The following is a 10,229-nucleotide window of genomic DNA, read 5'->3' as shown; positions in this document are numbered from 1 at the left end:
GCCGTTGCTCGCCCTGGACTCTCACCACCGCCGTCGGTAACGTACTCACCGTCGGCGCCTGTACTGCGCGCAGTTGGCCAACGCGCATCGGCCGGTACTGCTGGTCTATCTTCTCCACGCGGGAGCACGCGTACACACTACCACTGTGGTACACGTACTGCCGTGTATCGCTCTTTTGGCGCCTTGGTCGCCGACTCTGCCCTCTCGTAGTACTTGGAAGCGTGAAGCCAATTGCTTCGGCCTCCTCGCGGCTCAAGATTTTTCCTTTGTCGCCTCCGTGTCGTCGATACGCCTCCTCGACAGCTCGGTAAGCCACCACTGGTTGCGTTAGTTTTACCAGCGCTTCCCGCACCTCGCGTTGTTCTTTGGCTCTCGCCTTGCGCAGGCGCTTCTCAGAGCGTCGCCTCGCCCTGGAACGCCCCAGCGCTGTGTCACTCACGTGATCCACCGGTCGCGATGCCGGTGCCTTGCCTGCTTCTTGCCCGCGACTGGACACCAACGTCGTCGCCATTCCATTCTCCGCCGGTTCGTCCGCCAGCCGTTCGCGCTCGGCGCGCCGTTCCCGACGCTCCTTGGTATGTGCGAGCCGCTTCTGCCGCTTGTGGAGCTGCCGCTCCGCTTCCTTCTTCTTGGCCTCGTTGTGAGCCTGCTGTCGAGCCGTCACCATCAGCACTCGACCCCGCTCCTTGCCACACACGTGCAGCTCCGCCGCCAGCATGCCGCCGGCGTCACCGTGCTCCGCGTTCTGCGTGTTCTTCACGTCGTCCGTGCCCTTGCCGTCTCCGTGCAGCTCGGCCTGTCCGCTCTGCGCTGCCTTGTCCCGTAGCACGTCTTCGTTCGGCAGGCCGCTGATCTCGCCACCATCCTTCGTCGACTCGTCGTCGAAGTTGATCACCGCACGCTCCTGGCCAGTGCAGTGGGCCGACTTCGCGTCTCCAACGCCCGCCGAGACAGCGTCCACCGCCGATCGTCCGTACTCGTCACCGCCACTCACCACGCCGTCGTTCTGTGGCAAGCTCGGTGGCTGCTCGTTGCTGCGGGCCACCGTCACCGTGGCATGCAACAGACGCGTCGTCTCGGCGTCCGCGTTCCGCATGGCGCCGCCGTCGCCGTTGCTGCTCACCGCACGACCCTCGTCGTTCATCGACGGATCCGTCCGCTGGCCCATGTCGACATGCTCCATGTCGTCGGTCACTGACTCCGCCTCGACGCCAGCGAATGTCACACGTCGCTGCGTCGGCTCTTTGACGTCACTAACCTCGGTGGCTGTCGGAGAGGCCACCAGCACCTGCCGTCCGGCGCCATCCCCAGACCTCCGCCATTCCTCCTGTCGTCTTCTGGGGTCGGTGCGTGCCACGCCATCCCCTGACCGCATCTCCCCATCGTCTTCACCGCGGATGCATTCGTGCGCGTCGTCCGCGGCGCCATCCCCAGACTCAAAGTCCACTTGCCATGCTCCTCGTCGTCTGCGCCCGCGTCTCCCTCGTCTTCGTTCTCCGCCGTCGCTGGCAGCGCGTCCTTGCCGTTGCCCAGGCCGCTGCCTCGTCGTCTTACCCGGTCCAGTGCCTGCGAGCAGTAAGGCCGGGGCCCTTACGCTCGCGGGCCGTTTCCCGACTCTTCCGTGGTGTTCTCCGTCGCGCCAGCCACCGCGCTCTTGCCACTCGCTTGAAGGTCCGCCTCCTTCAGCTCACAGGACCGCGCAAAGTGCCCAAGTCGTCCACAGTAGTAGCACTCCGTGCCAGGCCGAGGAGTGAACTCGCGCCTTGGCTGTTCTCGTCGTTGCATGTAGCGCTGCTGGTTGAGCAGCCTACCTTCTCGTGTCGCGAGCGCTGGGTTCGACACCCCGCCACTCGCTGCTGGTGCTCCGCTGCTATAACTGCCCTCAACCTTCAGCGCCTTTGCAGGACGCCTCGGGTTCTGATCTCCAACCGCTGCTGGCCGCTTTCCTCTCGCTGCGAACCGGTCACTGCTAGCCGTTCGAAATTTTGAACCGTCTCCCTGGCTGCTGCGTGTCCCTACCGGTACCAGCTGGAAACCAGGTGATATCGCCTTCCACCAATCTGCACTGGCTTTTCCGGCGCTCGCCTGCCGGCCTTCAGTGTCGTACCTAGGCGGCGTGGCCGCCGTGCCCCACATGGGTCCGTAGCCAATCACCACACTTTCGAAGTTCCCTGTCAGCCCAGACTGTTCCTGGCCGCCAGTCGTCGTCGCGGCGCCCACCCCGGGCCCGCGCCCGCTTGACGTCTCGCGCTCGTCCCAGCGCGACATCGCCGTCTCCAACCCGACGCCGTAACCCTCACCGTACTCACCAATGTGGGGCACCGCCAAGTTCACTGCTTCGTCCAACATTTGAGGCCTGTGCCCTCGTACGTGGGTGGCACCCTCGGGGCTGCTCATCCCCTTCGGGAAGGCGTTCACCAACCAGTCTTCTCCGACGTCGCCGCGCTCCCCGATCTCGCGCAACGACTGCGCGTATTCGACAAGTCGCTCGCCTCTCATCTGCCGTCTCGCGTTGAGCAAGTCGACCACTTCCGGGCCAGTGCGTTGCGTCATGTATTTGGCGCGTAGCATCCCAGCCAACGTGCTGATGTTCTCTTCGCTCTCCGGCACGGACTCCATCACCGTGGCGAACCAGCGCTGCGCCTCGCCTTCGAGGTTCGACGCGACCTCGTGGTAGAGCTGGCGCTCCTCCCACTCGACTCCCAGCGACACTGCCTGGCGCCTGACCTCCGCGCGCACAGTCTTGAGCCACATCGTCACCGGCATCGTGTCGTCCAAGCCCTTGAACTTCTTCAACTTCAACGCTTTGGCTTTCTCGCGAACGATGATCGGTCGCTGAGGAGCGTTCCCCTGCACCGGACCACGCCCACGAGCTGCCATTGCTCCTTCGTGCGGTTGGGGAGGAGGTGGTGGTGGTGGCGTACGCCCCGTTCCGGCACCGCCGCTGCCACCATTCCCCGTCAAGTCCACTGCGTCCCCGTCCGTCGTCGTGTCCAAGTTCGCGCTGGCCTGTTGCCCGCTACCGCCGTCGTTTCCGCGGCCGCTTCTCGGCTGCGCGCCGTCACCGTCCGTCGCCGTCCGGCTGCCGCTGCCCACTTCGTCGCCGTGTCCTGTCAGAACGTCACCGCCTCGACTCGTGCCGAGGTCGCCTTGCCCCGTTCCGCCTGCTGCCATCGGCGTGTCGCCAGATGCGCGGCGTATCTCCTCCGTGCTTAGCGTCACCGTGGCACCGTCCTCCGTCTCCAAGGTCGTGACCGTTGTCGGTTGGTGCTGAAGCTGCTGCTGTTTCGCCGCTTCCGTTGCCGCTCGCTCCGCTGACGCTGCTCGCCGTTGAGCGCGTTCATCACGTGCCAGTTGTCCTCCGACCACCGTCATTTCGTCTCTCGTAATCTGTTAACGTAATACCAAACTCATTAGTCTCATCGCTCATCTCTTCTCTCTTCTCTTCCTCTTTCTCTTCGTTTCTCCCTTCTCTCTCGACTGCGGCTATGCCCACGGATGCCAAGCCGCCAGCACCACTTCGTGATACTGCCCGGTAGGCACCTGTAACGACCACCATGTCGTTATCTCCAACCCGTGTGACCTTCTTGTTACACCACGGCGTAGGTAGATAGTTAACACAAGTTGACCACCTCAGCGGTTGGGAGCGCCACGGCTAGCAGGGGAGTCTACCAGTGCGAGGCCGTTCGGTGTCGACCAGACTTTACTGGCTTGCACGCATGGCTAGGATAGGGATGGCTGGGAGGAAGCATTATCAGCACTAGTGGTCGGGTGGCCCCACTAGCCGCTTCCTGCTCGTAAACCCGGTTATATGCACCGGACAGCAGAGCCCTTCGCACACTGGCACATGCGAGCCCTGTCGTCCCTCGGCCGAGGAGCTCCAACTACCACAGCCCCCGTGGTCTCTCTCCACGGTCCCGCCGCCCTATTCGAACACTGCCCTCATCTGTGCACGAGCCTGCCTCTGCTCACCTGTCTCGACCGTAACCCTGCGTCGGCGCAACTCGTGTATATTAGTCTTGATCCTCCACTAACCAGTGAAAAATCGCAACTGAGGGTCGAGCCGGCCGACCGCCGCTCGCTGCCCTCCTACTCCCCGTCGATCTACCTATACTCCTACTGCACGGGCGCCTTCCTAGCCTACTGGACCTCTCCCTCACCGGTACTTCAAGGCCTCACAGCCTCACGTTCCTGCTCTTGATCTCGCCTCGCCTCGCTTGAATACTCTTCGCCCTTGTCCTTCGGCGTGTCGCCCCACGCCTGCGATCTTCTACCGTCGCTGTCGCCACTTCAACCTTCCACTGCTTGCTCAACGCCCGTCGATGGCTGGTGGCACTAGCCCACTGGCTCGCCCTCGTCACCACCCGTATCTTGTCCCACACTACGGCACTTGTCCACCGTACTCGCCTCACGTCAAGTCGATCACCGCCACGCGATCGTCTGGCAGTGCTCGTTCGTGGCCTTGCGCTACGCGACGAGCCAACCTACTACAGCGAACTTCCCATTTAGTATTGCAATGCAGTTCTGCTTTAGCTCCTACAGTGCTACTGTACTAGATCCGATTAGGGCAGGAGGGCAGTGGAAGCAACAACTAAAACTACCTATTCCTGTTATTAAAGAAAAGGTTAGAGCTGTACTACAGCACGAATCTACCTATAGTTGCATGTTGTGCGGTCCGCAAATTAAAACCCAGAGCTGTTCTGGGCGAAGCACGGCTTTGTCCGTACTGAAAACTGGTCCAGTCCATAAGCTCAGTCAACTCAGTTGACTGAGCTTATTGGTCAGTTGACTCAACAGACCGATTCAAATCGCAGGAAAGCCTTGGGAAAATATGACCACGTCTGGATTCGTATCGGATAGTTGTGCTGGTCGCGCCGACTTTTCCTCGACACCTCACTTGGCAATTCGCCTCCCAGAACTCAGGCCTCGAGTACATTGCTTCTGTCCAAGAGCTATGCGTCTATGTCTCGTACTGCTGGCAGTTACCGCCACTCTCCTGTCAAGTTGCGATGCCGCACCATCGAGTACCAATCTCTTGCAGACGAAGACGCAAACCGAGAAGCTTAGAACTGGTTCCGACAGAGACAGCAGACTCCTGCGAACGCAGGAGACAAGCACCGCCAACACCAATGGAGCCGATGACGAAGAGAGAGCCTGGGGCCTCAAAACCCTGTTGAGTCTGGTCAAGACCCCCAAGCCCAACGACTTTGCGAAGGTGGATCTCGACAGGATGCTGGTGGACGGTGTGTTTAAGCTCGAGATGTTCGAGCGGTGGAACAAGTACAGCACGGAGAAAATCCTAGCGACTTTGGACCTGAGTAAGAGGAAAAACATCCCCTACGGGTCAATTCTGCAGGAATTCTTAAACACGTACCGACTGAGGCAGGGGGCAGCTAATCTGCGCCGCGGTAACCAAGCTTAAGTGTAAAGCACGACGTGATTGATAATTAGATGCTGTATTCCTTCCGTTGCAGCGGGTGCTCTGGTGCTTACATAAAATAATAGCGGGCTTAGAGCTACGGCTTCGTTTACCGCTCGCTATTCTCCTCGTGCTCTGTCTGGGTTGCGATCACCCAGACTCGCTCTTCTGGCCGCGGGAACGTTCGTACGGCAGACCGAAATCTATGCTGGTCTGCCGTCAAGGGGGTACTGGACTGCTGTGATTGACTCATAACTCGACGCTTTGCATGTGCCGGAAGTCCTTGGCGTACTGCGGCTGGTGTGCGGAAGACGACGCGTTGGACGAGGTCTGCGGCTTGTGCATGGACGACGACAAGTTGGACGTGGATTGCTCCTTGATCTTGAGCTCGTTCTGTTGCATCTGCAGGCCGGTGGTGTACGACTGCGAGAGTAAATCCACGAGCTGGTCGCGGAGCTGGCCGGTCTGGGAGCTGGCGAGATGGGCGCGCTCCTGGGTGCGCGTCCACAGGTCCTCGAGTAAGGCGCTGACCTGCTCGGCCAGGTCCTTGAGCTGGGAGCGCTGCCGAGAGGGCACGGAGCTGCGCGGCTTCGAGTCCGCCACAATGAGAGCGCCGAGCACAATACCATCGCGCGCACGGAACGGCACGCCCATGATGAATCGCACGTTGGGCGCCTCGGTCACGAATAAATTAGTGGACAGAACATCGTCTTGAAGCGCGTTCAGCACTGTCACCACCTCGCCATCATCCATCTCGTCGTCGTCGTCGTCGTCATCATCACCGGTGACATCGTGGACAGCAGCGGGCTTGCGGGCGGGAAAGCGCCGCATGATCTCTGCTGTGAGCGAGTGCGAGATTGGAATCTCGCTGAGATCACGCATGACAGCCACTCCAAAGCTCGACTTGATAAACTCGCGCTGTGCATCCACGAAACTAATGGTAGCCACCGAGCAGCTCGTGTGCTGCGCCGCCTGCTTGGCCACCAGGTCGTAAATGTGCTCTTTGGCCGAATCCATAATACCGTACTCGGCTAGGCGGGCAGCTCGCTCCTCGTCTAGAGACGCACCTACACGAGACCTGCCGAGCACCATATCCGTGTGGATCTCCTCCACAACTTCCTCGTCAAAATCTTCGTCGGCCTCTTCCAGCTCGTCAAGACCCTGGTAGTCTTGCAAGTTCAGATCCTGCAGCTTAAAGTCGATGCCAACATTCGAGTCGTGGAACTCCATGCCATCATCCTCGTCGGCTTCGTCCAATTCACGCAGATCGAAGTCGCAAATATCGTCCTCGTCACCGTCTCCATCCTCATCGTCCTCTTCACCGATGCCACCGAGGTCCTCACGGTCCGAATCGGCATCAGCCTCCGAATCGTGGAAGTCAAAGGTTGTAAAGCGGCTTCCAGCAGCGGGCAGGCCACCCTTCAGCGACAAATCAAACTCGGAGTCGTGGAAATCCATGAGAGACAACTCCGAAAATCGCTTGTAGAACTGGTCACTCTGCATCACGACGCTGCTCGGAGAAGAAGGCGACGACGAGCACACGGAAGCCACTTCAGTCGCTTCAATGGCGTCGATGTCGACGGTAAGAGCAGGCTCCTGGTCGACCTCGGGTTCCTTTTCCACCTCGCGCGAGATCTCTCGAGCGATTTCCACAACTTTTTCCGAGTCCCTGTCTTCCAGTCCTTCAACATCATTGCCCTCCACATCGTTTTCGCTTTCGTAGTCGAAGCGGCTGCCTCGGGAGCTGCTTATGGTCGTAGCATTGCTCGCGTTACTCTGCTTGTAGAAACTGCCGCTCAGACTGCTCCCACTGACGCTTAGCGTCTTCGAGCTGCCGCTCTTGCCAAACGCTCCCAGGCCGCGACTGCTGTTGAAACTGCTCACCGTACTGCCAGACATGCTCGATAGCGTCCGGTCTCCTCCACCTGTTGACATTTGCGACGACAGCAGCCCCCGCGAGTCGTAAAAGTCCGAGCTATCGCCACTGCTCGAGTTGGTTGACGGTGGTCTGTTGTACTCGTCGTCGTCCTCTGGGCCGCGCAATGACGCATTGCCGCTCCCCAGCCGCCGCCGCAGCGCGTTAATGCCGCCCACCGGCGTTTTCGGCGGTTGAGGTGCTCCCTGGCCCTGGTTCACGCGCGCTCTACTGAGCCTCTGGTTGTCGTCCACGCCGTGCTCGCAGTTGGTGCAGATGCGGAACGGACACTTGCCGGCCTTGCCAAGCTTGATCTGGTGCACCTCTGAGCACTTGGAGCACGCGACGTCGCCGCATAGGCGGCAGTGGTGTTTCCTCCTCGACATGGAGAACTTGCCCTGGCACACGCCGCAGGCCTTCCGGGACTTGACCCAGTTCTCGGACGTGAGGTAGGGCGACTCGCGCAGCCGCATGACGAGCAGCGCCGTGTCCAGCTGCTGGAAGGCGGTGAGGTACGCCAGCATGTTCTGCCGCCGCGCGGACGTGACGCCGTTGGCGTCGTAGCAGCTGAACTTGATGAGCACCTCCAGCACGTTGTCGCCAGCCACGGACGACGCCACGGGGTACACGACGATGCCGGAGAACTGCACGAGCGCGCGCGCCGTGAGCGCGAAGTTGGTCTGCTGCTGGGAGGACGCGGACGCGCCCGAGCCGGCGGAGGACGTGACGATGGGCTTGCAGTAGCGCGTGACGGCCGGGTCCTCGATCGAGTGCTGCGAGATGATGCCGACGCGCTGGTCCTCGAAGTCCTGCGCCTGGTTGTGCGCCATGGGGCCGCGGATGTGCGCGCGGCGGATGGTGGCGTACTCGGCCAGGCAGAGCGTGAGCCCCTCCTCCTGCGCGCCGTCGGCGGCTGCGCGGCCCTGGCCGCCGCTCTGCAGGCGCGCGGCCTGGCGCTCGCGGTGGCGGTTCTTGCCGCCGAACTTGAGCGCGTTGGCGGACGCGCCGTTGAGCGCCGCGCCCGAGCTGCTGCGCGCCGAGCGGCCCCTGATGGACACGTACTTGACGGCGTACTGCTCCGTCTCGGCGCCGCTGGCGGACGAGCCGGAGCCGGAGCTGGCGGACGACGCCGAGGACGAGCTGCGGCCCGCGCGCTCGCTGGGCAGGCAGCCGAAGCTCGTGAACACGTCGGCCAGCTGCACGCGCTCCTCGAAGAGCGCCGCCTGCACGTTCTGGAACGTGTCGCGCCGCGGCGAGGCCAGCAGCCGCATGAAGTCGTCCAGCGGCGCGCGCACGCGCGTGGTGGCCAGCATCGTGTGCATGTTGAGCGCCAGCTGCGCCGGGTCGGCGGGCGTCATGCTGGACACGCGCGCCGCCGCGTCCGCGCGCAGCTCGTACACGCGCAGCTGGCCGCGCGCCGTGACGAACTGCCACTTGTCGGCGTCCGCCACGGCGTCCACCAGCAGCGCCGCGGCGTTGGCGCGCGCGTCCAGCAGCAGCGCGTCCTGCTGCGCGTCGCTGAAGTGCAGGTACGCGTCGGGCGTGGCGCTGTCGGCGGTGGCGGCGCTGAAGTTGGAGCGTCCGCTGCTGGCGGCCCAGTGCTGCTGCGCGTCATGCTGCGTCGCGGCGGACGTGGCGGACGCGGCGGACGGCGTTTCGCTGGGACGCGACGAGGCGGACGACGCCTTGTGCTGCCGGTGCCGCGGCCGGTATAACGAGCCGTAGTTCACCATGGGCGGATCCACTCAGTGGACGCGAATAGAAAACCTGTTGCTGACTGTTGCGCGCACGCCCTTTGCCCTTGCTCCTGCCCTTGCCTGTTGCTGCAGCTACAACCTGGTTAGTTACGACGCCGCTGCGGATACTTTCCCCGGCGGCGGAAAGTGGAAATCGAGGGGAGCTACGAGCGCAGGTTGTTGCTCCCGCCGCGCTCGAGTCGGAAACTGAGCGCCAGCGCGGCGAGGGGCAAGGGGAGCGCTGGCGGGAAAGGCTGGCCAGCGGTGATAGGCCCTCGCGCGTTAGCAACAGGCCGAGAGACCGGAAGCCGGCCCATTTCGCCAGAAATGGGTCGCTGCGTACTGTACTGTACCGTGATCCAGTAGATAAGTACCCTGCGGAAGCAGCAACTACACAACACAACACGTGACCTTATCATTCTCGGCGGTAGCACGATTTTCAAGACGGCGACATTTAGAGGTGGAGGAACTATGTGAACTTGAATTTGAATTTATTGCAGTTTAGTCGGCTACCTACCTCCCGAAAACGCGCACAGCTATACCTTCGCCTACGACCCTTGTATCAAGTCCTCCACGAGCCTGCCAAGCCACACACTCGTGGCTGTCCTCCTACACACTGATGATATATGTACTATATATATATGTATGAGTATGCAAGTACCTGTATTAATAATATGAATTAAATGCATCATCCTACTCATCGTCAAATACCTGAGATCTCCTTTGATACCAGTTGTCGCTGCGCGGAGTAACCGCTCAACCAGCATTGTACTTTACCGAGGCGTCGGCAAGTACATGTATCCGCTTTCGGTTGTACAAGCCAGTGGTTCACGCCGCGGCAAATAAGGCATTTCTGGCACTAAAATTGGTTACAAAAATCTACTGTACTAGTAGTAGTTAGCAGTATTTTTCTACTGGATCACGGTAATTTCATCCTCTCTGCAGCGCTGAGCCGTCAGCCCTGCTTCGGTCGCATTTTCCGTATGTATCATCCGCCGAGACGGACGGACGGTGCTGCCGGGCTAAAATCATTCAAACTTGCAGTCCGCTGGACATTTCGGGGTGCCAGCGAGCGAGAACCTCCGGCCATACCAGGCGCAATTTTTTGCCGCGACTACGTGCCTTGCGGCCGCGTAGTCATGCAGCTTTCCAGCATGCA

General features: G+C 61.2%; 2 protein-coding genes across 2 annotated transcripts; one reads left to right on the top strand and one right to left on the bottom strand.

Annotated features, from left to right (window-relative positions):
• Positions 1 to 5,095: 5,095 nt before the first annotated feature.
• IUM83_12327 (putative RxLR effector) lies at positions 5,096 to 5,422 on the top strand (the record flags this gene model as incomplete). Its single annotated transcript, XM_067936948.1, has 1 exon — positions 5,096 to 5,422. One exon carries the CDS (start codon positions 5,096 to 5,098, stop codon positions 5,420 to 5,422), a length of 327 nt encoding a protein of 108 aa, XP_067800204.1.
• Positions 5,423 to 5,668: 246 nt separating this feature from the next.
• On the bottom strand, positions 5,669 to 9,067 carry IUM83_12326 (signal transduction histidine kinase; the record flags this gene model as incomplete). Its single annotated transcript, XM_067936947.1, has 1 exon — positions 5,669 to 9,067. One exon carries the CDS (start codon positions 9,065 to 9,067, stop codon positions 5,669 to 5,671), a length of 3,399 nt encoding a protein of 1,132 aa, XP_067800047.1.
• Positions 9,068 to 10,229: the final 1,162 nt, after the last annotated feature.

The sequence above is a fragment of the Phytophthora cinnamomi genome (genome assembly GCF_018691715.1).
Source record: "Phytophthora cinnamomi strain GKB4 chromosome Unknown Contig2, whole genome shotgun sequence".
NCBI classification, from domain to species: domain Eukaryota; phylum Oomycota; class Peronosporomycetes; order Peronosporales; family Peronosporaceae; genus Phytophthora; species Phytophthora cinnamomi.
Note: the sequence above shows the minus strand (reverse complement) of the source record. Positions and strands in the feature narration are given on the sequence as shown.